The sequence below is a fragment of the Drosophila kikkawai genome, chromosome 2L (assembly GCF_030179895.1).
Source record: "Drosophila kikkawai strain 14028-0561.14 chromosome 2L, DkikHiC1v2, whole genome shotgun sequence".
NCBI classification, from domain to species: domain Eukaryota; kingdom Metazoa; phylum Arthropoda; class Insecta; order Diptera; family Drosophilidae; genus Drosophila; species Drosophila kikkawai.
In genome coordinates this window covers 15,919,696-15,946,206 of record NC_091728.1, presented here as the reverse complement: position 1 = coordinate 15,946,206, position 26,511 = coordinate 15,919,696, and the positions used below count along the sequence as shown (strand labels likewise).

The following is a 26,511-nucleotide window of genomic DNA, read 5'->3' as shown; positions in this document are numbered from 1 at the left end:
GCAAAAGCATCAGCACCAGAGTACCTTGCCAAGTTATAATCTTTTTGAAAATCAAGAAATAAATCAAGCTAATCCAGTGAAAAGTTGTTGTAGTGTCCCTTTAAGTGTAATAATTATCATTAATTTATTATAGGCCGAAAATAGGTAGATCCCCTTTTGGCACGCCTCTGGGTATTTATAACAGTGGTTCCACTACTAACATAATTAAGTCAACTAGCACAGTTTCAGGCCTTTCTTTAGAGTTTTCCGAAAAAATTGCAATTTTCCCCATGACCCCCAGTCCTGGGCACCCAAATTCCGTTTTTAAAAGCCTCAAAAAATTAATGGGAGTCAGGAAAAGTTGATTTTCTTTGAAAAGCGATTTGTGATCGATTTAAGTGTGGCCAGCTGCCTCAGATAAATATCGATGCTAAAAATATCAGCTCTATTTATTTGTTTTATTTTTTATTTATTTTTTTTGACAGAACTGTTACAAATCAGTCAACATAGTTTTAGGCCTGTAGATTTCTAATCCCATAAACGTTGCTTTATGTTTGGCTGCCATGTCCTATAACCAGCGCCTGCAATCGCAGAACATTGTGCATTTGTTGCAAAACCGCGAATCCGGCTACACCTGTGTCGGCAGCCAGCTGAGCAGGATCCCCCGCTTGGCCTACGAGCGCCGCTTCTACAAGTCAATTACTCCATGCCTAACCATTGACTCCGTGGCCATTCCGCCTGTCTACCTGCGCAAGTTCACGCCGGACGGCAGCCAGCTGCTAGCCTTCTCCCATGACCAGCGGAGCCTGCACATCTACCCGTACAGGGGGTTCAGTTCGGCGGCTGTTGGCGAGCTGATCCGCGAGGCGAACGTGGGCACTGGGGAGTGTTACAAGAGCGAGGATAACAACGTTCTAAGCAGCACGATATTCGAACGCCTGTTTGCCCCTAAGGAGGCGAAGAGTCTTCGCCTGTGCCAGGGTCTCAACGGGCGCTACTACCTGCATCGGGAGTTTAGCGTGTTCCTGGAGAACGGCAAGTATGTCCTGCTGGCGGCCATGTCCGTGCTGAGGAGTGCACTGCCCATCGAAGATTATGTCCGCTATCCGGATCTCTTCGACAAACTGGACGCCTTTTCGTATGTGTTCTTCGTGGTGGACCTGGAACTGGGTGTGGTCAGCGATAGACTTTTTCTGCCGCAGGATTCCATTGTGGTTTCCCACAATCACGGAATCTCGGTGTTTGGATCCAAAGTGGCGATCATGTCGCGACTCCATCAGTGCATTTACGTCTACGAGATTTCAAAGGGTAAGCTCTGCGAACAGGAGACTATTGGGCCCCGCCCGCGGGATTTTATCGAAAGAGCATCCTCGGATGTTGAGGACCTGGATGCGACTACGGTTTTACCCATTACGCATATAAAACAACGAGTACTGAGCTTTCTGTATCGGCAAATCGATTTGGACGGGGACGGGGCGAGAGAAAAGCTGCAGGAGTTTTACAAGAACTATGAATTCGTAAGTGAACAAGAGATTTATAAGCAATAGATATTTTCAATAATTAAGCACCATTTCCATCTCCAGATCGAGCACATGATCATGGAGAGAATGCAATTAATAAACAGAGATCTACTTCTGCTGCGCTACGAGGAGCGCCCGAAGGAGGCGGAGGTTATGCCCCTGCCTCCTCCGACACCACGACGTTTATACGTTTTCTATACCATTTCTGCCGAGGAGGTAGTGGGCGTCTATCCGGATTTTTCCGTCGATCTGCTACAAATTATACTTCTGTTCTACGACGAGATGAGCAATGTGCGATCGCTGCAAACAGGCGATGCGCCTTCATTGCCGCTACACTACTTTCTCAAGCAAAACTTTGTGGATGCCAATGCCACGGTCCCCTTTGTCCGGCATGCGGCCTTGCGCTTCAACCCAGGCATTCCCGTCAGCTCCCAGTGCCTGTCGCCATCGCCATACCTGAAGTACAGCGATTTCAGCTATGACGATCGGTACATGTCGCCACTGGAACGACCTAATCCCTGCTCTGCCGACCCCATTATCTTCAAAGATCAAGCTACAAAGGCTGTCAAGTTCCGACTGTTCGCGAAGGCGCGCAGGGAAATCGGGACGATGGCGCCGCGTGAACTATGCGCCTTCATTTGGCATCCATTCGAGCCGCTTGTCCTGAGCATCCAAAAGTGCATGAACAGCTATGTTTACCATGTCCACCTGTACCATCACGGTACGGTAGTGGAGCAGCCGCGGCAGTCGCAACCACAACCAAGTGCCTCCTAAGAACTTATACTTGTGATATGCTTCCCCCGGATGGCCAGAAAACATTCCGAAATGTTTTCCCCTTCGGGGGAATCAGGAAGTGATCTGATTGTGATTTTAACTAAATTACAATTTTTGAGAAATGTTATACAAAAAAGAGATTTATAAAGATACTTTCAAAAAGTAAATAAAACAACTTGTATTTCAGTTTTTAAATTGTATAAAAAATCAGTGGTAATTCGTTATCTACGGCGATGAGTGGTGTCCATCTTCGTTGTATTCCTTGTTGACTTTAAGGGAGTGATTAATCACGCTGGAGCCTCCTTGCTGAGGGTAGGGGGTGGGAAGACCAGGACCGGACGTAGGTTGTTGTGGCGGCTGCTGATTAGGAGGTGAGTTGGGGTTCCAGTTGGGATTCGGTGGTGGTGGATAGGGATAGGGTGGCGCCTGCATGTAAGGATTGTAAAGATACGGGGGATACCCATACGGTGCCTGGTTTGGATACTGCTGCGGCATCAGCTGATTGTAGGGGTAATATGGCTGCATATAGTTATAACCATAGGCAGTGGGATAGGCTGGATAATTGTACTTGTGCTCCGTGACAGTGTTCTTGCTTTTATGTTCTCCGCTGCTACTGTCGCTACTGCTATCACTGTCCGCCAGGACTCCTCCCAGTACCAGAAGGATGCTCAACACAGTCAAGTGCTTCATTGTGACGCAAAACGTTCGTTTAATTTGAGCTCACGGGCTCGACTAAATTGTTGAGAACGAAAATATGTACCTTAACGTCCATCAAGACAAATTAAATAGACAGCGCGTGGGCTTTTGTTGATAAGACAAAATATAGAAAGCAGAGAGCCGGTCGGGTTTACTAGTTTAATTCCCTGTAAGTTTAATATATTTTAAAGATTTTTTTTAAGTAAAAATAACTTATTTAAAAGCAAACGGAATTTGGAGATCTTTTGGTAAGTTTATATCCTGAAGCTATATCTAGAAACTTAGGTTTATATCTTTGCCAAGAATATGCTGTGTTTTTTGTCTTGAATTCAATTATTAATAAAATTCAAAGAAAATAAATAAGTAAATAAATTTTAAATTTAAATTCTAAAATTGTGAAAATACTTTAGTATATACACTACTGGCCGAAATAATAAGTACATGCGTATGTGGTTTGTTTCAAGTCCTATAAAATTTGTTTGATAAACTTAAGAAAAAAACCCACTTTATTTTTAGTTTCCGTACTTATTCCAGATAATAAAAATAACTGCCTAAAGGATTTTACATTTCAAATTTAGAGACAGGGGTCAATTTTATCCAAAAAGCATGAAAATGGGCTGGCCGAAATAATAAGTACACCCATTCTTCTAAGTCTAGAACTTCACTTCTTTCTACTTATAAGTAAACTTAGATTAGTATCCAATAAAACCACACTCGTTTTAGGTAACTTTCGCTATAATTTTTGGCATTCTAGTAGGAAGTCTGTGGCAAGTCAGTACTAGAAGCTGAGACCAGGTTTCTTTAGCAAATCTTCACAAATCTTCAACATTTTAAAATGTTTTGATTACAATTCGACGTTTTAAGTTTCCCCATAAATTTTTAATTAGGTATGAGTTCGGAAACTGACTTTTCCAACCCATGACGGTTACTTTTTTGTCCCTAAACCAGGCCATGATGACTTTTAAGGTTTACTTTGGATCGTTATCTCGTTGAAAAATCTATCGGAAGGGCATGTTTCCCTAAGCATATGGTTAGAAGATGCCAGTTAAAAAAGTTTTATTTTCGATTTCGGTCGTAATACCATTTATGAGATGTATTTGCACAACGCCATGCCAGGAAAAACAGCCCCTGACCTTTATACATCTGTCTCCGGGCTTAACTTTTATTTTCGCGTTTCAAAGCTGAATTTTTTTACTTTCGTTTGACGTACAAACCGTCTAGAATCGTTTTCAAAAAGAAATATTTTTGTTTCATTGCCCCAAAGTATTTTGTTTCCACCTCCGGTTCAGACCATACCAAAAAAATGTTGCAAAGCTTTTGCTTCATCTGAAAAAATTTTCCTTGAAGTAATAGAACCTTTTGGGTGTACGTCCTTGTAATCCTGTCTCATGCAGTCTACGACAAACTGTTCGAGCTCAAATTTAAATGTCAATTTCGCCGGAAATGGCCTTGGATGACCAAACAGGTCCTTTTTGGCAAGAGAGAGGTAACTGTTATGAGATGGTCAAGTCAGTCTCCTGTCATAAACCTAAACTAAACATTGTGGGGAAACTTAAAACGTCGAATTGTAATCAAAACATTTTAAAATGTTGAAGATTTGTGAAGATTTGCTAAAGAAACCTGGTCTCAGCTTCTAGTACTGACTTGCCACAGACTTCCTACTAGAATGCCAAAAATAATAGCGAAAGTTACCTAAAACGAGTGTGGTTTTATTGGATACTAATCTAAGTTTACTTATAAGTAGAAAGAAGTGTAAAATATTTAATACGTTCCGAGTTCTAGACTTAGAAGAATGGGTGTACTTATTATTTCGGCCAGCCCATTTTCATGCTTTTTGGATAATATTGACCCCTGTCTCTAAATTTGAAATGTAAAATCCTTTAGGCAGTTATTTTTATTATCTGGAATAAGTACGGAAACTAAAAATAAAGTGGGTTTTTTTCTTAAGTTTATCAAACAAATTTTATAGGTCTTGAAACAAACCACATACGCATGTACTTATTATTTCGGCCAGTAGTGTATTACGAGTCAAAACATTCGCATTTCCTCTGCTTTGGAATTACTTAATAGAACTATATATACAAGTTCAAGAAATAAAGTTTCCGATTTTTAAACTTACTTTCTAAGAAAAGTTGTGTATTTTAAGCGAAACCTACTTAAGTATACAAAAATCTTAACTTTCATAAGGTAAACACTATTATCATATTCTGGCAAAGTCAATAAACCGGATGCTGCTTATACCTGAGTACTCCTATCAGTTCTATTTATTATACTTAGGCTCACGCAGTTCCAAAATGAAAACAGTCTGCGGCTAGATTATAAATAATATGGGAAATACCATATGTGCCATTATGTTTATTTGGGAGTCTGTGAACCTTGACATTCAACTGATTAAGTCATTGTATATAATAAAAGTCTCCCCTGATAATATTTTCGGATGTATTAAATTTACTTTATTCTACATAATTAATTTTAAGAACTAATAGAAAGAGTTACCAGCTGTTAGTTGTCTCCATTTTTGCTGACAACTGCTGTCGCCGCCTTGACGCGATTCTCCTTGACCAGCTTGCGCCATTCCAGCCACTTGACCAACTCTGGCTGTTCACTGCTGTTTCCGCTGTCGGTTCCCTGCTGCTCCAGCTGCATGTAGTACGCCTCGCGCAGTATCTTAAAGGCCTGGATGCTGTAGTACGGCTGCTGGGTGACAGGATCAAAATAGCGGGCCGGCAGTCGAGTAATGGGACAGATGCCATTACTAGGTTTCGGCAGCGGTTTGGGGCGGAAGATGTTCTGGAACACCTTGTCATTGAAATCGTTCTCCACCGTCACGAATGTGCGCTCGCACTTTCCGGCAAGATCTTTCGAATCGCTGGGCAGAAGGCTAGCGCGCGTGGGCTTCCGCATGGCAGGCATGGTCAGCGAATGATAACGTATGGTTGGCCCTGTGAAGGTGCGTTTGGTGGGACGCGTTTTCTTCTTTTCCAGTTCCATTTTTTGAAATTTCTCTGCAAATGGTCGTCGTAAATGGTTATCAGTTGATTTTGCTTTGACTTGGATACCTACCCAGAGATTTGATGTTCTCCTCTTCCGTTATTTTTGCCTCCTCCAAGAGCTCTTCCTGCGTGGGCATATAGTCCTCCACGCGCACCTTCTTCTTCTTTCGCTTGCGGGCATCGTCCAGCTCCTTCAGGCGGATTTTCGTTGCCTGCGTCTTAATGGCCGTCGAGGTGCGAATAGATTTGCGGCCGGAATCAATGACTGTGAAGCGAGGACGTACCCGGCGCTTTGAGACGCCACCACCACCGCGTTTTTTGTGCAAAGCCGGCACGGACTTGGTCTCTTTTTTGGCAGCCGGTTTGGTTTCCTGCAGATAAAATGGTAATAAATCATCTTGTCGGGGCATCCATCTTTGAGTCGCACCTTGTAGGCCTTGGTATTTACGCCGCCGCGTTTACGCTTTTTGTCGGGTGCCTCTTCCTGGTCAGAAACGGGCTCGTCCTGCTCATCGATACTGAAGTCCGAGTCCACCACATCCTCCTCCTCATCCTTTTGTCTGGGGCAGGTATTTTAGATGGTTATAATAATAATATTGTTTATATTCCCACAACACCCACTCGTATTCCTTGTCTTCTTCCTCGTCCTGAAATCCTCCATAGGATGTTTTGTAAAAGTCGTCTTCCTCTTCGTCCAATAAAGAGGCTATTTTGTTGCCCGCATTGTTGCGGCGAGAGCGTGAGGCAGCCATTGCCTTGTAATTTATAAATATTTATCAAATATCTTAATTTTTGTTTTGGTCGGCGTCAGTGTGACCAATTTCTTTACTCCTGATAATGCTAAAACGCCTTTGGTGGCATCATTCCGGCAGGAAATAAAACTATGGAAGTTTTTCACAATTCTCCGAAATTTCAGCTACATAAATCTATTTAAAGCAACTTTTATGGTCTAGTTTTCCAAGGGAATTATTCTGTAAACGTCAAAAAAAGAAGTAAAGCCTAACAAGCAGTGCTACATTATCGCAGCCCTGACAAGCCGCATATATTTTTAAAAATAGCCTGGCCACACTTACTCACCGCTTGTTGCTTTTTTCATTCTGCCGGCTGCCTGCATTTACGCTAATTTAATTTAATTTAATTTAGCTCAAACCAGCAACCCAGAAGCACTGAATATGTCGGAACAATGGGAGGTGGTCACCAAGTCGCGCAAACAGAAGAATCTGGACAAGAAGGTGATTGCCCACACGGAACAGAAGCGGATTGCAGCCCAGCTACCGAAATTGGAGGAGCTGTGTAAGTGTTTGTGCGTTGCATGCAACTGCTGAGCGGATTATATCTAATCCAACCCGCCTCCTCTTTCCCCAGTGCCCACCACTCACCGGTTTGCCACCAACAACAACAACAATAAGTCCCATTCGCCTGCTAAATCCAACTCAAGTGCCTCATCCTCATCGAAAAATAATAAGTCGCCGGCGAAGAAGAATACCGCAAAAAATGCATCAGTTCCACCTGCGAAAAAGGCCACGTCGACGTCTGCTGCAAAGCCAAAAACTCTGGAGCTGGCTCTGAAGCAAATAACTCCTGATGGCTTTGCTGCCCAAGTGGAGCAGGTGAAGCTGAGTTGTCCCGGCTCCGAGCTGCGCTGGCTGAGTCATGTAGGTCCTTCGGCAGGCTATCCCCACTAATCCCGATCACTGAACTGAAATTCTCCTCCTGTAGGTTGCTCTATACTTCAATGGCGCCTTGGCCTACGACTGCGATCCCATCTTTTCTGGCCGCTCGGCTCAGTATCCCAGCAATCTGGCCAGCGGTGACCTCAAGACTGAAGTTGTCAAGTTTCTGGGCAGCGTGGGCGAGCAGAACCTGGAGTACTTTTTCTACTCCCTGCTGGATAGCATGGCCACGGATCTGAATAACAACCAGACGGTGGCCGGTTATAAGCTAATCCTTCAATTGATTGGACAGAATTGGCCGACCATCTGCTCCAGGAATCTGGCCAAGACAGCGCTGCTGCGCAACTCCTACCAGAACAGGAGCAATATTTGCCTGAGCATCCTGTGGGCCATCGGGCAGGGCGGCTTCAAGTCGCTGAACGAGGGTGTCCGGGTCTGGCAGAACCTAATGCTGCCCAACCTGGAGCTGAAACAGTATACCAAGTTTGTTGTCGACTACATGGAGCGGGTGCTCAATGCGGAAGCGGCGAGGAAGTCTGCTGATCCGCTGCTTCTCAACCAGCAGGAGTTCTTTGCCACGTACAATGCTCTCAATGCTCAGTACATGAATCTTCCCAAGGAGCTACAGCAAAGTCTGAAGAGGAGTGCAAGGCTTCTGTTGGTAAATCACGAAATAACATTGGGAAATTGCGACGTCTTAAGTAGATTTCAAATTTTCAGGGCACCTACATCAAGAGTCAGGTGAAGCATGCCAATATCTTCCTGACCTTATTTCGCGATATCAGCGCTAGCTCCAAGCAGAACAATGAGATCGAAGGCTGTATTAGCTGTCTACTCAGCAGCGGAGGTGATGATTGCCTAAAAGTGTGGCGCATGAACTACAAAAAGCAAACATTGCCCAGTTTATTGTTACTGAAAGCTATAGGTAAGTCATAGCTTTTTGAGATTTCTCTTAAAAACAGATAACATAGATAAATATGAACTATTAAAACAATTTCAGACGACAACTGGACCACTACTACCAAGGAGTTGGCTAAATCACCAGCATATCACACTTTTCTGCAGGAAATTGACGCTCTGAATGGAGAGCTGGAGGGAAGCAAACGAAAAGACAGTAGCTTAGATAGTTTAAAAGAGGTTTTGTTGGTGAGTACATGTCAAATAGGTATTTAATTTAATCTGTACCTTTTAACTGAGCCATTTTGTTAGGGAAAACACGATTCGTGAAATCTTCGTTTTACGAAATTGGGAACGGTATTTACAGCCTCAGAAAATTCTGCGCTCTTTGGCCACATTGCCGGTTGCATCTTTTACCTTGCTACCACCATTTTTCTAATTAGTCAGTCTGGTCACACTGCTTCCGTGAAAAGTAAAACGAAGGTATAAAATTTGAGAATTCACATTTCCAAGTGAAAAAATTACTGCAAATCAGTGCTAAAAAGAATGAAGCGGGCTAATTAAGTTGCTGCTAGATAATTAAAGTCCCCCTCAGGTTGAAGCTCCAGAAAAATAGGCATTTGGCGAGTCGAAAGTTTCGAGGGACGCTGCTGCCAACGCGACGTCGCTGCCAGAAAGAGAGAGAACTGCTTGCCGGCGTTCCTCAACGAAATTTCTCCCTTCGCTATTAGACCGCTGGTCTTTTTCCCCATTGTGCAAGTGCGCATAAATTAATGGTCCGCACCTTAATTATCGTGTTGTTGCAAAGTGCAAAGTGCGTTAACGCCGTGTACGTGTGCGTGTCATCTTTAACGGTTGTCCGTTGATTTGTGCGTGTGTGTGCGTGGTGCCTGTGTATTGGTGGCAACTAGCTGCATTTTTCCCATAGCGTTGCCATGCGGGTCCAGCCTTTGCCGCTAAAAATTCCTTTTCTCTGAGCGGACGTGTTGCTTTCGAAAAGAGAGATTAAGCATCGGGCATCATAAATATAGCATTTATCAGTTAACATGCGACTCCCCGCCTCCGCCACCACCGTCGCTGATAAGCACGCCCAAATTCGATGATCTGGCGGCGCGTCACTTCTTATTTACTGATGTGTTCCAGCTGCGATTGGCCGTCCTGCCGCCCGCCGCCTGCTCTCCTATAGTTCGCGCTCGCTCTCTCCTCACCTTTCTCTCCCTCTTCCTGTCTGCCTTTCTGTCGATTGTGCGCACCGCACTCTCCTTACTCTTACTCTTATTGCACGCACGGTGGTGCAGTTTCGCACATTTGCTGGCACTCTTCTCGCAGCGCCACGATTGCGCCTCTGAAGAAAGAACGCCAAGCGAACGAACGCCGAATTTGTAGGCAGCTTCAACACGTGGCATGTCCACTGTGACCCTGATTTTCTCAGCTCTTTCGTTCTCTGGCCTTCGCAAGCGGTTTTTTCTTTTTGATTACCTTTCTTTTATTCACCTGAAACACAAAAGAAAATCAAAATCCAGAGGTCACTAGAGTTCTAAGGCCATAGTTCGTTCAACCTTAAAGTTGTCTAGCGGCTATTTTCAAAATTATTGTTGAAATATTTAAATATGTTTTGTTGGGAGAAAGAATATTTAATAATATCTGAACAAAATATGATTTTTAAATGTTTTTAAAAACACACGAATCTTTCAAGCCCTAATGCATAATCCTGAACAATCTTTATTCTCTGGAGAAAAAATGTTTTATTTTTTGTCTTGTATCTTCTTTTTTACTAATTTTTAATACTCTGTCCTTTTTGAAGTGTGTTGCCTATAAAGGTTTGGATATAAAGATAATAAAAATCCTATAAAGATATACCTATAAAAAGTAATATCATAAATACGTACGATAAATACAAATGATAAATGGAAAAAGTAATTGAAACTTTAATCAGCAGATAAACTAGCGATAAACACGAACTACAAGATTCATAAGTTTGATAGATAACTACGTACGATAAATAGAGACGATAACTGTGATGCAAGTACTGATTATTATATTATATTATATTATTAGTCCACAAATCATTAAGAAAATTTTCAAGTTATAGAAGCTCGTCTGTAAAAATATTTCTTAATTATTCCCCGTCGCGATTTGTGCTACTCTCGCTCTCCCCCCATCTTAGGTCATCGCGCTCTTATCCCCTTAAAAAGCATTCGTTGTTCTTCGCCCCCAAATCATCTCTCCCAGTAACCGCAACAAAAAGCTTGGTTTGAAAGCTCGCCAAAGCCAAAGCCCTCGTCATTCTTTTTAGCAAATCAAATTGCAGTGATAAAATCCAATAACTAATTCAACATTTTTCAACAAACAGCTGAGGAAATCTAGTAATACTCGTTGCTATATCGAAACTAAGTGAAATTATAATAAAAAATGGCTCAGGTTAAACCGAAAACTAACAAACAGGGCGGCAAGCCGGCACCCACTGCCAAGAAGGTAAACACAGAATATCTCATGTTATCTTGAGGAATTATTGTTCCAACTACGCATTGCCTTTAAACCCAACCCTCAACATTTGTTTTCCTTTCCAAACAGACCGTTCAGGAGAAGAGCAGCGCACAGCAGAAGAAAAACAAACAGAATGCCGCGGCACAGAAAAAGAAATGCGGCTGCTGCAAGTGGACGCTGGGAAGCATCCTTGTCATTGCTCTGATCGCCGGCGCTTTGTACTACGACACGGAGACCAACGGCAAGGGAGTGTTTGAGAAATCGGCCACCGGCAAGGTGCTGAAGAATGCTGGTGTCCTGCCGCATGTCCAGAAGACCTGGTATACGGTCATGGGCGCTGGTGCCCGTGGTTACAAGTGGGCGGAGGTGAATGTGCCGCCGTATGCCGAACCCGCGATCAAGACCACATGTGATCTGTGGAAGCTGGCGAGAAATGCAGTCTGCAATGTCTATCAGAATGGCAAGGGATACTTCAGTGCCAAGTGGCCTGTGGTGGCTAAGTTCGTAAGTGTCGATGGAAGATGTTGATGATGAGGTCATTGCAAAAAAAAACCAGTTTCTGGATTAATCTCTGTATTACTTTAGGATCCCTCTTTGTCTAATAAGTTGCTTGCTTTCTTGCTTTGCAGATTGACGAATACGTGCCCAATTTGTCGGGTAAGATTGAGGCCTTTGCCGCGGGCGTTAGCGACTTCGCCGTCAGCAGCTACGACAAGTCTGCCGTGCTTATTAAGGAGAAGGTGCTGACGTAAGTTGCTCCCTGACTACCCTGCGCAAACGTCATAACTTACCCCTGTGATCTTTCTGTTTCAGTGGTCGCTTCTCGCCCGAGAACATCAACCAGGCACTGAACCAAACGCGTAACGCCGCCCTGGAGTACTACAACCAGTTTCACAAAAAGGTCGACGCATACGCCAAGCTCAAATGATTCTAAGCGTCCGGCACGCTTAACCCTCTCTCTGTAGGCAGCGACCATCATCCGCAGCTGCTGCAAGAACAACAAACGCGTCATAGTAAATAGTGATGGAAAGCCCCTTAATTTTCGCAATTAGTTAAAAAATAAAAATGGAAACTCAAGAAGCCACTCACACATTCATAACAAACAACAACAGGTCAGGTCTCTAATTAAACAAAAAGCAATACGAGCAAATCTTTGTGGATGCCGGAAGAATAGTGTACACTAACAGAAAAAAAACCTAGTAAATTCAAACCTCTATATCGAATTATGTTAGTTAAAAAAAAAGGAAAAAAAAAAACCCGAAAACAAAACACGCGTGTTTAAATATCTTTTCTCCGGGACGAGAAAAATATATTTTAAAATTTCTGTTTTCCCCAAGCCGTTGTAAACAAAAGGAGTTCGTAATTGTAATTATTTAAGAGCGTTTATGTGTTGCAATGCGCGAAGCGTTTACTTGAAATTGTGTTAACTGAGAACTTAACAATTCCAATTGCATTTTGAAGGCAAACAATAGATTCAACAAGTTTTTTATACAACTATATATTTACTTTTAGTATATAGTTCTTTTTTTCCCCATTGTGTCCAAGTGTGTGCTTAAATATAGCGCGTTTTAGTCGGATCCTTGTTTCACATGCGCGCCAAACCCTTTCGATTTTAAAATCTCATTTGTATATTTAAAAGAGTACACGATTTTGCATTAATAAATATAAAGTTGAAAGAACGTGAAGTCAATAAATCCGAGTTTTATTTTATTTTCGGAAATGGGAGGAGCCAAATTTGAAGCCGAAATGTTTACAAAAATAATCATTTTTAATTAAATTAATAAAATAACTAATTTCAATGCTAAGCAAATTTGCTTAATATTTTTTCTTAAAATAATTGTACTTCAAAGTACTTGCAAGCAGTGATGAACTAAAAAGCTGACTGGATTTCCCACAGCAGCAAGCAGTAACAAAGCAGACAACGTTGCAGTAAGCAGACCTAGTTGCAGTGTCCCGCCAGAAACTGCTTGCTGCTGTTTTCTGGCGGGAGCATATTTTCCCTTTATAAGTTTTAAAATATCCCTGCTTTCTGTTTTTTTGGGATAATATTTAGCAGTTTATGGGTTTTGTGGTTTACAAAACATTAAAAGATGTTTTTGATTACATTATCATCATAAATATGTTACTTTTTTAATAAAAAAATTTAAATAAAAAGGTTTAATCTTATAGTTTAAATTGGTAAATACTTTTTGGTTTTCAATTAAGTTTAAAAAATTACTTTTAACAAGATCTAAGATTGTTCCCTTTTTGCTATTTATTTTTTAAAGAAATTAATTAAAATTTAATTATTTAAATAGGTAATATTTAATATTTATAATTATTTAAAATATTAAATTAATTTTTTTCAAAAACTGGTTTCAAGTTTCTCCTTCTCCGAAATCCCCCTTAAAATACTGGGACCTTCCCGAATTCGCCGCAAAACAGGACTCGTACTGTAATCGTCCTTTCGACGAACCGCTGCCTTCGTTCCGAGAAGGAAACAACAATACGGAAAAGCTCCGGCCTTCGGTTGCCGCAGTATCGAATGGATTTCAAGTCGAGGCGCACGTGTTTATCCTTTGGCGCGGCTGTGGTTCCGACGACTCCTTATCGCTCGCATCGGAAGGATATCGTAGTTGCCGCTTTCGTTACGGTTGGTGTTGTGGTTGTCGCGGAAAGCAGCGCCGTCTCAAGATCCACGCAACGCGTTGCGGCTTTTGGTCGTCTCAAAACTGACACTGAAAAACGGGTATAAAACGGTGTCTATAATTTCTCTCAGTGTAAAGTGCTAAACAGGAAAAGATAGTGAAGTTTTTTCAACACGAGGCCGCTTTAGGCGGCCAGCGAAAGGATATTGTTTCAAAGCCCAACTACTGAAGTCATATCATTGGATGTTTGAAGCACAAGTAAGTGTTTTATTTAAAATCTTAAATTCCCTTTCAGTTCTTCTCAGGAAACCGCAGATAAATCAGAGGTCCAGCATGGACTTCCCAGCGGAAATGAATCCAGACAGCCGCGCGACGTGATTTAGGACTAATCGAAAATGCATTTGTTACTCGGAGTTTCTCGAGGAAACTTTTTCACTCGGAGAGGAAAACAAATCACACATATTTCCTCTCAAATTTCTGTGTCAGTTGCATAAACAAAGGCCAGCCAGGAGAGTTTTCCGCACAAAATTTGTATTTGTATTTGTATTTTTTTTGTTCATTTTTGTCTTGGACTCAAATCAAAGTTTTTCCCTGTTCAGGTGAAAGTTTTTCTCAAAAGTTCTCTCTTTTTCGCTCTACACCTTATCTGCTTTTGAATTTGCTTCAAGTTTTTCCGCGACCTAATGAGCACGTGTGCTATGGATTGACTTTGAAATGAGCCCTGATTTTCTTCCCATGACTTTGTTCTTGTGGCCAATACGAAAAGTGAGGGCGTGTAATTAATTCCAAGAGAGACGGGAAGGGGCCTTCAAAAGTTTCGCAGAAATTGGTCGGAAAATAAAGTTTCCACAAGCCGCCAATAATAAGTGTAGTTTTAAACTTTCCTCAACTTTTACTGATATGTATAGTACATCCAATTGATTGACCAATTTAATGCTGACGATGATGATGCCCAGTCCCAATGGGGTTTTTTTTGCTCTCTCAAAGGAATAAAAGTTGAGGAAGACCTGTTGGTAGGCGAATTTATTTTGGTTTATTTTTTTTTTTGCAACATATTCGTTTATGGACACTTGGAAGTTTGCTTTATTTGGGTGTCCAAACCTTGATGCTTTATGTGGTCTTTGAGCTATTTTGAAATTGCATTCTCTAATAAAATTAGTAATATACATTTAAACTAAAATTCCCATCTTAAACGGTTTCTTGAAAAGTTTTCTTTTATTTCTCAAATACAGCTTCAGCTTATAGCTTCCTGTTCTATATTGAAACTTTCTTATTAAGTGGTTAAAAACTTAAAAACTTCAGTCAAAAGCAAATGTTGTTAAAGAGTTCAAAGGATTCTTCTTTAATTCTTTCTTAAATTTAAACGAGCATATTTTCCAGCGGCATCTTTAAAGGCTATAATAAACGCAGGCCAAGGACCTCGTCTGGGCCTTCGTGACTTCCCCCTTCCTGGCGATTAATTAAGTGTCGCTTGAGAGAATGGAAGTAGATGAGCGTGTCGCTCATTAATCTTCTAGGCGCAGGACATATGTCCTGTGAGTTAGACAATCTCAAAAGAGGACATTGAAATCGAAATGCTTGCTCCTTCCTTCGTGTTCATTCTAATTGAATTTGCTTCAATGGTATTTTTTTCCTTTTTGGTTTTGTGGGAATTCTGTACCTTTAAGAGAGATCAAGTGGTCTCCAGGTGGTTTTTGTGTGGCTTTTTGGCCAGTGTCCAGGTGATTAATGTGCAGGCCAGGCTCCAGCCTGGCTGGTTTGTTTAATTAACTTGTATTTATGCCTGGCAGTAGACAAAAGGAGACAAAAGCCAGACGAGGCGATACGCACTCATGTAGACAAAGTGGGCTCGACCCATGAAGGACTAGAGTTAATTACAATCAAATAGTAGAATAAGCTTCTTAGATGTATCAAAATTAGAGTCTGCTACAGGCAAGGGTAAAAACCGCAAAATGCAATTAACAATCAATGGAATTGGTAACAACAATAGCCACCAGCTGCACTGTAAGCCGGATTCCAGTTTAATTTAACAACCACACATACAGTTTGTGATTGGCGTGGCAACAAACAGCTCATTACAACATTAAAAAAAGCAACATTTAAATGCGGTGATTACCTGAGAGATTCCAGCAACAAAGTCTTCTCTTTGGCAGCGATTTTCCTGGGTCAAAATTTCACTTTTGCCGCCGTTTGTGCTGCCAAAATTAACATTTTAATTGGATTTTGGCCTTTGCAAGTGATCAAGGCTGCAACATGCACACTCACTCACCTTTATGGCGCAATAATAAAAACTATTTAAACAGGCTCCATGCGGGAGGTAAATATTAATGCACTTGTTAGCATTGGGATAAAGCATCCAAGGACAAGAACATGGACAGCCACGTGACATGTCCGCGATAAGCAACTCGGCATCGAACACACACAATATATATGGGGGCTTAACAAACATAAACAACAGAGAAAAAAATTAATGCGACAGCTATTTGATACGGGATAAATGATGCGAATGGGGGAGCCATTTGTTACGGACGAAGGTCCTTGGTTAATATCGCTGTTTGTTGAAATTAAATTATGTTCAGTATTGATTTTGATGCAGGTCAAACATGCGATAACATTTCACTTATTTGTGTTGGATAATTATTGTCCTAGATACAAAAAAAGGAAAGGATATCGGTTTGTTTTATTTTTGAAATTGTATAATCCTTTTTGCGATTTGCTGTTGACGTACTTAAAATGTAGGTTTGAGGTTGTGCCTTTGAATTTTATCTTTGTAAAGGATATTGTCTAAAGGATATTATTTATAGGATATATTAAACAAGAAAACTCTTCTTTAAGCTTAAAATTCAAACAATAATGAAAATATACACTCATAAAAATGTTTACCTAAAATCTAGAACCTAAAAAAGCCGCCCGTTGGCACCGTCACTTCACTGTAAGGATGTTAGAACCAGTTGGGAATTTTATGTGCACATGTGAGAGATTTTATTATTTAATAAAAATATACAGTCATATAATTTTGTACCTAAAATTGAGTTACTTTAAGGTTAAGTAGCTATGAACACTAGACACTTGATTCTTCTGTAATAAAATATAAAATATAAAATAAAAATAAATATAATATAAACATATTTTTATGAGTGAATCTTTAAAATATATCATTAATGATTTTTTCCAAGTAAATAACATTAAATGATTACAAAGCACTTGCTTAAAGCCACAAAATAAAAACAAACTAACAAAATAATTTGAAAAGGCCATCAATTAACTCTTAATTAATATGAAATATTTTCACTAATTACCTTAAATGATTTCCCCTCTTTCCAGAATGGACTCCAGAGCCTGCTGCTGCCTTTTGTCAAATCATTTCAAGTAATGTGAGCCAAAAATATTCGAGATAAAGGTGTAAAATTACCTTCAAACCAGCACTTTTGAATGAATTGAATAGCTCAAAGTTAATAAACAATAATTATCAGAAGGACCATGGCCACGCCAGGCAAGTGCTCGGGCTGCAACCTTACGCCAATTATCATGATAATTATAAGCATTTCGAGAACTTGGGCACTGCAGGAGCAACAGCAGCAGCAGCAGCAGCCACTTGGAATTAAGTCGTTATGTAAGTTGGCAATATACCTTTAATTAAGGAAATATAATTAGGCCCTACATGTGTAGATTTTAAGATATATTATATAATTACTTATGAAATGTGAGTGTTGGGGCTTTTATTGCATTGTGGAAAGGCATTTCCCAACTATATTTACTAAGATTAAACTTTACTTCTCTTATTACCAAGTTTTTTGTTTACCTTAATTTGATTTTAAATAATAAATTAAATAAGTGTGCCATTGCCTGACGGCTACAGTCCACATTTGCTTCTTCAAATCAAAGTAAATTTCTCTTTTCCCTCTTAAAATAATACCCAGTATATGAGGAAGACTCGACGGGGCCGTTTAATGCAGTAAATGCCTAAATCAATTATGGCCAGCAGGCGGAAAGCGTAGAAGAGATGCCAGAAAATAGGCAAATAAACCAAATAAGCAAGCAAAGAATAAAATCTACTTAGCACATGTAGACTTTAATTAAATCATGGCCAAGAGTGAGCGAGCTAGGCGTCGCACGGCCTTCATGTTAATCTGCAGACACCAAGCCGGAGCACATCCTGTGTGATTCAGGATGCTGAGTCTGCCGAGCTGGTAGTCCTGGTACTCTGTTGTGGTTGCGGCTTTAAGGCGTCGCCAGTCAACGCTCCGGGGATTTTTATGATTATGCCTAGCATTACTTGGTCATGTTGCTGTTCCCATTCTGTACAAGCAAAACACGACAATAATGCCCAGGAATTTACAGGGGAGGGGATGGGGATGGGGATGGGGAAGTTTATCCTGATACAACAATTAAGTGTCGGAATACTTTGAAAAAATAAATACAAATTTAAACAGTAATTATTTAATATGTTGAGAGGGGGAGATTTATATCTATGGGAGATAACTTTTTGTTTGCACTTTTATTATTAATTTTAAAGATTTTTTAAGGCAAGAAAAGTGTATAAATAAGAGTAGATATTAAGGCTATAATACCAAGTTACTGAATAATTGATTATCTTTGGCGAAGCTAACTAAAAAAAAAATCGAAGTAATATTCTATCATGACCACACTGCGTATGAGTGATTTAAAGGTCATCTTGGAGTGTCCTGGTTTTTATTTAAATAGAAGGAATGGAAATAAATGTATAAAATTACTATATGTTGATAAACATATATTCATATACATTATAAAATGTGTTTTAATGAAACAAACAAACACAGCTGCTATGCTGATTCAAGATTTGTCCGAGCAGAAAAATTCAAAGAAATAAGAAACCCATAAAAGATCGAAGCAAATATCTCTTTACTCCCTGTTTCATGTAATTTTATATGTGTTTAAACTTAAAAACATTTCAATTGTTGGTTTAAAGTATGCGTTTCCTATCCTTCAGCTCACTTTTCCTATTCTAACGGTTCAATAAACTTTAAAAGAAGACTATCTACTTGGAAGCAGTCCTTCTGCTCTATTTGCCCAGCACCTGGCAGGTGTGCACTCGTTCGCCGTGCTCTGTGTTCCATGTAACCATATGTATTGACATTTACTTGCCAGTGCGACTTCATGATGTGTGGGCAAAGCCGAAGAGCTCCCGTCATAAGGGAACCATCGGCTGCCATCAGCTACCCATATTCTCGACTTTTTGTTGGGACAAAAGTCAGCCACAAAATGCAGGCCATAAGGACAAGATGGAGGGAAAATGCAGGCCACTCCTGGAGGGATTTTCCTTTGCTGGGAAATCAACTCAAACTTTTTCACTTGTTTCTCGTCTCGGTGTGGGGAGGGAGAAGGATATGGTGGCCAGGAAAAGGATCGTAAAATTATTTTATTGCCCCGCAGTCTGGCCGCACAATTAAACTGCCATCGTGGAAGTGACTGTGCCATCAAAGGGAATTATTTAAAATTCAAAAATCCGGCACAAGCAGTTGTCGTGTCAATTAATAAAAGTTACGATTATTTTGTAACAACACAAAGGATACTCGGACGAAGGGACTATTGTTGTGCCATTTAAAATCGGCCATAAACAAAAGGAAATAAAAAGGGGTTTCGTCTTTTTAAGTGGCATTAAATAATTCGTGGAATTCACTTAAGGATGCTTTGTTATTAAACAAAATTATTGAGAATGCGGGTAATTACATAAATGCAGGGGGCCATTGTAACTACTATTAAATTAATGAGCCAAATCGATGGATTAAACTGTAAATTATTTGTCATTTAAGTGGAAGATACTCTTCAACTCTTAGGGGAACTTCAGAATCGAATAGTTAGATATTTCATTTCTGCAGAGAAATGCGCCCTTTATGCAATTTAATAACCATAAATGTACCAGAGCATGTGTACGTACCTCAATCTGTGCGGAGAAGAGTGAGCAATATGGGAAGCAATTTCATTTCATATATTCCACTTGCCGCTATTGTTGGGTGCTTGTATGTGTTGTGTCCTGGCGGCAGGACCCATGGCCATCACAGGGCCTCCACCGCAGGGATATAAGGAAATCACATAAATACAAGCTCATAAAAATCATGCCTGCATGTCCTTTGTGTCTAGAGCTGTGACGTATTGTCCTGCCTTTACACTTGTATTTCGCCCTCTTTATTTTTTTTTTGGGTCTCCCGTCTGCTTTTAATATTTTTTTTTGCCAAAAAAATGACAGAGGTTGTGGGGATTCTTTTTATTACAAAATGTAACTAAAAGTTGCAGAATTAATATTTATAAATATTACGTTAGCGTTAACATTAACAAGCTGACGGGTTTTATTGCAAAACGCAACTTAAAGTTTCAGAATTTAGATTTATAACTATTTTGTTAGTGTAAACATTAGCAAGCTCTCGCCTTGTATTTTAATTTTAATGTATTGCCAGCTAAATTTCAATCAAAATGTTACTATTTTTATGTTTTAACTGCTGGTTTGTGGCAGCCACAGTTTCCAAATAATCGAAAATGCCAAGCACGTTGGCCCAAAAATGCAATCTAATTTAAATGACTTAACGAGAAGGCTGGAATGGCCGTACAAAAACATGCTTCCTGGGGGCCAGGAATAAATGCGAGTTGCACATGCTGCAGATGCTGCTGGTGCTCGTCCAGCAGCCAGAGATGCAGATAAGGAGCATGAGCAGGATGTGTGCTCATACCGGTATCCTTTGGAGTAATTGCATGTTCCTAACTGAATTCAAAACTGACTACGTTTGCCAGAAATTTTGTTAGGGGAACGAACGAAAGAAAGGGTTGTAATCAAACATATGCTTATCGTGAAGATCAGGCAGAGAAAAGGTATAGTTTTTATATAAAAATAATTGCCTTATACTATAAACAATAAGGTTCATATTATAATATAGATCCAGATTGTATTGGTATTTAGAAAAAATAGATTTAAGTTTTTCTTACATAAAGTTCAAGATCAAGAACGTGACATTTAATATTAATAAAAATTAAAAATTTACTGTAGATATTTTATATTATATTTTAGATATTACATAATTAAGCTTTAAATTATTTCCTTTAATATCTTAACTACATTTTAAACTCTTCACTAAACCCAAAAATTCTCAAACTTCTGGAAAACCTTTTAATAAACTCTTCATAGTTTATGTTTCCATTGAGAAGCAGCTACGAAAAATGGCACAATTACGATATGAATGAACTCTCACACATTTCGAGTGGCAGAGTAAAAAATATAAAAAAATAAAACCAATTTCGGGACATGTGTAAATAATGATTTCGCTGTGCGGTCTGTATTCGTTCAACTGAAATAATCGTTACACATAAATTCCGCCTCGAAAAAATATTAGCTTTGGGTGCCGTTGCTGCCGTTCACCTAAAACATGTCTAAAACAAAAAAAAAAAAGTCCCCTCAAACTTTATTTGTTGTGAGTAAAGCGAGTTTTTTTTTATCGTGACGGGTACATTGTTTCAGGAGAGAGGGTTGTGTCTGTGTATGTTTTGAGGGATTTATTTATGATTTAAAAATATTTAAACATTTTGTGATCCCTTCTAATGGGCATTTCAAGTCCCAAATGCGAGGAAAATTCGTAAATTCCTATGAAAACCTACCTCACTTGAGTGGGGGAAAGGGCATTGCACTAAGAGTTTTGGTTTTTCTTGTTTCTGCGTAACCGAAATCTGTAACAAATCTTTTCCACTGTGAAAACATTAGCCTTACGAGGCATGACTTATATATTTACTTACATAGACATATGTACATACATGCTTGTGACAATAAGCCAAAGAAAAAACAAAATAAAACATAAAACATGAAATCAAAAACCCGAAACACACACACACATATGTATGTTATGGAGGATATAAATTTCTGGGAGGCTTTCAGGGGGAGGCAAGGCCTGCTACTAAAGCCGTTTTGTTAGATTTATTTCCGCTTTTCCCACTTTTGTTGCAACTTTTTCCTTTTTTTTGTTTGTTTGTTGTTTGTTTTTGTTCTTTGCTTTTTTTTTTTAGAAGTTTTTCTAGGTTTATGTTTGCGGGCGTGTCTAGTATAAGTTTAGTGTTATGCATACCGACTAAAGGGGCGTGGCATGCAGCAGTACAAAATGTCTGTTTAATAATAAAGCCATGAAAAAAGGGTTTTTCCTACACCCTTACACTATTAATTTAAATCAGGAACTAAGCGGAAAAGACCTCGTAAATACCAACACTGATGTTCATCAAGTTGGAAAATTAAAACTTTAGCCAGTGGGAAACTGTCACGGAAGTTGTTATTGCGCTCTCTCTAAGCCAACATGCAATTTTTACCCTATCACAGAAATTTACTCCAAGTATTCGGACGTGGAACTAGCAGTTGCAATATACGCAACGATAACAAATGATGCTGGGGACTGTGGAAGCCAGCGGAAGGGCGGATCGGAGCGGGAGCAGGGCCAAAGATGTATGAACAAGCAGGCGGCTGACTGCTAACGATACCGGGAATAAGCCCTCACATGGTACAGTGGGTACTCGATAATGGGTGAAACTAGTGTCTGTTTGTTAAGAAGGCCTGGAAATGGTTGTAATGTTTTAAGGTTGTTTAATTTTGGAATACATAGTTACATCTATCGATTTCGAATATTTTAGTGTTTTATTACATTTTTATGCGATATTTTTGTACAATTTTATGATTTTTCCATTAGATATACCCATTTGTATTCCTTAATAATATTTTACATATTTCTGGGCTTATTTATAAGTAAATTCTTACTAAAATTTCTTTTCTGGGTGTCCGTTTTTGTGAAATATTAAAGATAATTAAATATTAAGTAATTAAATAAAATTAATATGCATATATCAAAGAATTTTGTATCTTCGAATGATCACTGTCCTGTAAGAAGTTCTCTCGGAACTGTAACCTTTTGTCGCTCCCCCGATTGTTGCCAGCTGATAAACTAACTAAGCTCCTGGCAGGGAAGGATGTGTATGTTGTAGGAGGAAGAGGTAGAGGCGCGAGGAGCCCCTGGCGGCACATAGAGGAAAGGCTACAGCAACAACAGCAACAAGCGCTTCGCTAAATCACAAACAATGCTTATTTGTTGTTTATCTGTGTAAAGCATCGCTGTGACACTTTCAGGCCACGCAGCTTACATACATACAGACCTTACTTACTTGGCCCAATGAGGGGAAGCCCCCCTCCGTCATTTTGTACGTAATTGAGTTGATAAAGCTTCAGTGCGGCGGCAGCAGGCAGAGGCAGAAAAAGGCAGGCAGTTCGCATTGTTTGTGTAATTTGCGTAATGCATGCAAAGTTAATTACCTCGGGGAACTTGGTAATTAGAATTGTGATTGAACGCGCCGCACAGTGTCGTTGACATCCCTTTGCTAGAGCGTATGCACTCCCAAGCTCCCATGCTCACATCCTCCCACTCCCCTCCTGGTTTGAATCAACACCATAAATTGTGTTGTCCTTGACAAGACATCACCCATCCTATCCATCCTCCATCCATCAGTAATATCTGACTGTCTGTCCCGATTGTTTTTTGATATATTTGTTTTTATTTTGTAAAAAGTTGTCGCCATCGTTGAGTTTGCAGACGTTTTTCAATTAGCCAAAGCAACAAAGTTTGCCCTGCACTTGACGTCTTGTTATGGCTATCGAATTAGTTATTATTTCTATGGAATTTTCAGGTGATTTTCATCAAAATAAACACCATGTAAATCAATAAAAACTTTCCAGACATAAAGAGCTGGCAATGGCCAGAAAACGATAAAGGGGAAGGTTTTTTGAAAGTATTAAGAAGTTTGAAAAATATTTAATATTACTAAGATATTAAGACATCAAATATTAAGCTACATTTCATGAAATTAAGTAAAGGGTTCTTTATAATTTATTTCTCAAAGATCAAGAGTTTTTATTATTATTATTTAATGTTCTCAATTGCTAAGCCCACAAAGCAAAAAGTATTATTGAAGCTCTTTTAGAATTTACAATGCATTTCACAACTTTGATCAATAAATTGCCATCATTTTGCAGTTTCCTAAGCGATTTAAAAGGAAAAAGTTTTTATGCTTAGCAGCCAAGAAAAATCAAGAAAATCAACAAAAGAAATATGCGAAATATGGAAATTTAATTTTATTTTTTTTGTATTCTTCAACTTCTTCTTCTTTTTTGGAATTTAAGCTTCTTAAGAGATTAAAGAACGATTCTTTCATTTCAATTTTATTAACCCGCTTTAAATAAGATTCTTTCTTCAAAAAATTTTTCGTTCTTTTCGATTTTGTGCCTGTCGGAAGTTGCCAATTGTTGGCTGTTTTGCTTGACGTCTTTGGCACTTTTGAGCTGAACTTTTTCCCGGAAGCCCATAAGGCAATCATTTAAAATCAGTTTTTGGTTACTGTATTAGTTTTTGCGATTGAAATTTTCGTAGCGTGAAATGACGGCTGACAAATAGCGGAAATTGGCTGCTAGTCAATCAAAGCCCAAAAATCAAAGTTGAGTTTTGTAACCAAGGGAAATAAACTAAAATGCATATGGGTTTTCTAAATTTTAAATGAAACTAAGGGCTATCAGAGTGGTATTGTTATATATTTAAAGCATGGAGTTATTTTCGCTTTATTTAAAAAATCTCAATTAGCGATTTCCTTTATTTATGCTTTATTTTAACTGCAATTATTCTTCACGCAAAAATACTTGATATTCTTGGAAAGTTAAACAAAACTTTTTCTATCTCTTCTACCATGCCAAAGGATGCCTAGCTCTTCTTATTTTCTGACAAGGAATCCAACTTTTTGCATATTCCTTTTTTTTGCCCCATTTTAAAGGTAAGTAAGTAATGCCGTGAGAGAGGGAATCCCCTCAAAATAGTTTTCCCATGGCAAATGTCGCAACGTCAAAGGCGTCTGAGCACTCAATGTAATTGAGCAACACTTAAGCAATATGCGCCTCATTAGTTAGTCGTCTTGCAAAGCAAACAACCACGGGGGAAAGTGGAAACTGGAGAGTGGAAAGTGGGTGAAACCCGAGCAGCACACATGGAAAATGGAGGAGAGAACTTCACACCAGAGTGATTTCCGGTGGCGTGAACTGGAATCGAGAGAACCTGCCGGGCAAATCGTGTGAGGAGCAGCTGGTTAAAGGAGTTCGTTCTCTCCAGCCACATGCTATAGTTTAGGTATCCATTTGTGATAGTTATACACGGAAAGGAAATTTGGTTTATTGCGGGGAATAATAATTTAATGGTAGTATACTATTTAAATTAATTTACTTGAACATTTTTAAATTGTTGAAACTTTGGATTGAATGCTGAGAAAGGCAAGCAAGTTGTTGCTCATAAAGGACACTAGTAAATTCATTTCTAGCCCCATTTTTTTTCCTGTGCAATCGCAGACATACGTCCACGACGTGCCTTCCCATCTATGCCGTTCCCGCGTCTCAAGTTTTCATACGTGCCCTGCTTAATTTCGAGTTTCATCCACAGCTTCACATGTCTCGATTACAGGGTTTCTGAGAGGAATGCATCGAAACTTGGCCCACACTTGGCTGTTGTTTTTGGCTGTCTTTTATTTTCGCTTCCTTGGCAATTTATTGCTGCAACAAGTTGGAGAAAAATAAGTGGAGTCGATGGCGAGCTCAGTGTTTACTTGTTTGTTTACCCAGAGTATATGCAAGACCAAGTTATAATTGTTCTTATCGTCAGCGAATATGTTCTTGCATTTCACAGCCATCTTTGGCTTTAATGAAACATATTTGTCTTGTCAGCCTGTTTCCTCAGACTCATTATAAAAGTTTTAAGTTTTGTAATAAGGAACTATGTAGCAAGGCAGTGTAAATACTTTACTAAAGCTTTAAATTTAAATATGCTTTAAACTTGAAAAACTCTCTACAGTGAAATGAAGTTTCACCGAAATCCTCATGAATACCAAATATCCTCCCCCAGCTATTAGTTGACAAACACGTTTCCACATTTCCAATGTCGGGTAAATCCCAATCAGGCCAATCACCGTGTATGGATCGCCAGGTATATGCACTGCGTCAAGCATAATTAAATGCAAATTAGCCCTGACTGAACAAGGGGTGAGCACGGTAGTCCCTCTGTGTTTGCAAGTGGGTTCATTTTGGGATCTCTGACAAGCAACGCGGGAGTTTGGCGGTAAATATGTAGTCCTGATTCGGAATAGGTTACATATTCCATGTTGCAGGCCAAACACATGGACCGAGCTAGATACAAAATGCAGCCAAAGACCAACCAGGCATGGCCTGAGGCTGACTGCGTGCGATTAGTGGATGAAATTTCAAGCACTCTTTGTCTATTTGACATGGCGATTCACTGAAAAAGTTGTGTAGGAATTCGTGAAATAATTTTGTAGAAAAACTCTCACGAAATTTCATTCAGGATTACAGTTTGGGATACTTTTTGGAAGGCAGACCAACTGTTTAAGCCTCAATTTAAGCCATAGTTTTCATAGTTTAACTTCAAAAAGTTAATTTTTAAGGCTTTTATTTAGATCGATTAGTTTTTTGACTTAAGGTCACATTAACTTAAAGATAACTTAAGTAAATTGATACTAAATAAACTTCTCTATAGAAAATTCTATTCCTGAAAACCAAGCTTATAAAGAACCTCCAATCAAAACAGGCTTAAAGCTACAATAAGACTGAGTCAACGAATTGTACTATCCAAACAATTAGAATGGAGAAATAAGTAAATAAATTTCTCGTTGCTCACTCATCGATATCGAGCAGCTGTTTTTATAAATTCCCTCACTTTAAATTCCATTTGGCCGCAGTTGCTGGCCGGCTGTTAGTCGACATGAATCGTTCGAGCCAAGTTTTCCTGGAATACATTGAAAATCTACTTGTTGTTGAGAGGGC

The 26,511-nt window shown here is 39.5% G+C and overlaps 6 protein-coding genes across 7 annotated transcripts in view; 3 read left to right on the top strand and 3 right to left on the bottom strand.

The window, feature by feature from the left end:
- The window catches only part of piwi (P-element induced wimpy testis), a 64,606-nt gene that overhangs the window by 8,087 nt on the left and 30,008 nt on the right, over positions 1-26,511 (bottom strand). The window lies entirely within an intron of this gene.
- abo (de-etiolated protein 1 abo) lies at positions 443-2,448 on the top strand. Its single transcript, XM_017170513.3, has 2 exons — positions 443-1,496; positions 1,563-2,448. Exons 1-2 carry the CDS (start codon positions 543-545, stop codon positions 2,271-2,273), a joined length of 1,665 nt encoding a protein of 554 aa, XP_017026002.1. The 5' UTR covers positions 443-542; the 3' UTR covers positions 2,274-2,448.
- On the bottom strand, positions 2,424-2,997 carry LOC108077252 (tRNA selenocysteine 1-associated protein 1-like). Its single transcript, XM_017170514.2, has one exon. The coding sequence runs from the start codon at positions 2,961-2,963 to the stop codon at positions 2,499-2,501; it is 465 nt and encodes a 154-aa protein (XP_017026003.1). The 5' UTR covers positions 2,964-2,997; the 3' UTR covers positions 2,424-2,498.
- Positions 5,395-6,877, bottom strand: YL-1 (Vacuolar protein sorting-associated protein YL-1). The gene is made up of 4 exons (XM_017170404.3): positions 6,584-6,877; positions 6,390-6,522; positions 6,033-6,333; positions 5,395-5,974 (listed from the first exon to the last, which is right to left on the bottom strand). The coding sequence occupies exons 1-4, from the start codon at positions 6,712-6,714 to the stop codon at positions 5,472-5,474; spliced, it is 1,068 nt and encodes a 355-aa protein (XP_017025893.1). The 5' UTR covers positions 6,715-6,877; the 3' UTR covers positions 5,395-5,471.
- On the top strand, positions 6,982-12,713 carry Tmem214 (Transmembrane protein 214). 2 transcript variants are annotated; one of them, XM_017170402.3, is made up of 8 exons: positions 6,982-7,255; positions 7,328-7,617; positions 7,682-8,296; positions 8,356-8,560; positions 8,636-8,781; positions 11,107-11,523; positions 11,649-11,767; positions 11,833-12,713. In XM_017170402.3, the coding sequence occupies exons 1-8, from the start codon at positions 7,135-7,137 to the stop codon at positions 11,945-11,947; spliced, it is 2,028 nt and encodes a 675-aa protein (XP_017025891.1). In that variant the 5' UTR covers positions 6,982-7,134; the 3' UTR covers positions 11,948-12,713. The 2 variants fall into 2 exon arrangements, with proteins under 2 accessions (XP_017025891.1, XP_017025892.1); XM_017170403.3 differs by lacking the exons at positions 6,982-7,255; positions 7,328-7,617; positions 7,682-8,296; positions 8,356-8,560; positions 8,636-8,781 and adding exons at positions 8,877-9,015; positions 10,886-11,007.
- Positions 13,413-26,511, top strand: part of dpr2 (defective proboscis extension response 2) — a 45,181-nt gene continuing 32,082 nt past the window's right edge. Inside the window, exons 1-2 of the mRNA XM_017169940.3 lie at positions 13,413-13,904; positions 16,971-17,259. Coding sequence (XP_017025429.2) covers positions 17,127-17,259 — 133 coding nt within the window. The 5' untranslated portion in view covers positions 13,413-13,904; positions 16,971-17,126. The remainder of the gene's footprint in view (positions 13,905-16,970; positions 17,260-26,511) is intronic.

What these genes read in the sequence shown, in the direction of transcription:
- abo (XM_017170513.3), top strand. Translation starts at nt 543, where the DNA reads ATGTCCTATAACCAGCGCCTGCAATCGCAGAACATTGTGCATTTGTTG. An exon ending in TTTACAAGAACTATGAATTC is followed by an intron (nt 1,497 to 1,562) that starts GTAAGTGAACAA and finishes TTCCATCTCCAG; the next exon opens with ATCGAGCACATGATCATGGA.
- LOC108077252 (XM_017170514.2), bottom strand. Translation starts at nt 2,963, where the DNA reads ATGAAGCACTTGACTGTGTTGAGCATCCTTCTGGTACTGGGAGGAGTC.
- YL-1 (XM_017170404.3), bottom strand. Translation starts at nt 6,714, where the DNA reads ATGGCTGCCTCACGCTCTCGCCGCAACAATGCGGGCAACAAAATAGCC. An exon ending in GAAGAAGACAAGGAATACGA is followed by an intron (nt 6,523 to 6,583) that starts GTGGGTGTTGTG and finishes TACCTGCCCCAG; the next exon opens with ACAAAAGGATGAGGAGGAGG. An exon ending in GGAGAACATCAAATCTCTGG is followed by an intron (nt 5,975 to 6,032) that starts GTAGGTATCCAA and finishes GACCATTTGCAG; the next exon opens with AGAAATTTCAAAAAATGGAA.
- Tmem214 (XM_017170402.3), top strand. Translation starts at nt 7,135, where the DNA reads ATGTCGGAACAATGGGAGGTGGTCACCAAGTCGCGCAAACAGAAGAAT. An exon ending in AGCTGCGCTGGCTGAGTCAT is followed by an intron (nt 7,618 to 7,681) that starts GTAGGTCCTTCG and finishes CTCCTCCTGTAG; the next exon opens with GTTGCTCTATACTTCAATGG. An exon ending in GTTTAAAAGAGGTTTTGTTG is followed by an intron (nt 8,782 to 11,106) that starts GTGAGTACATGT and finishes CTTTCCAAACAG; the next exon opens with ACCGTTCAGGAGAAGAGCAG.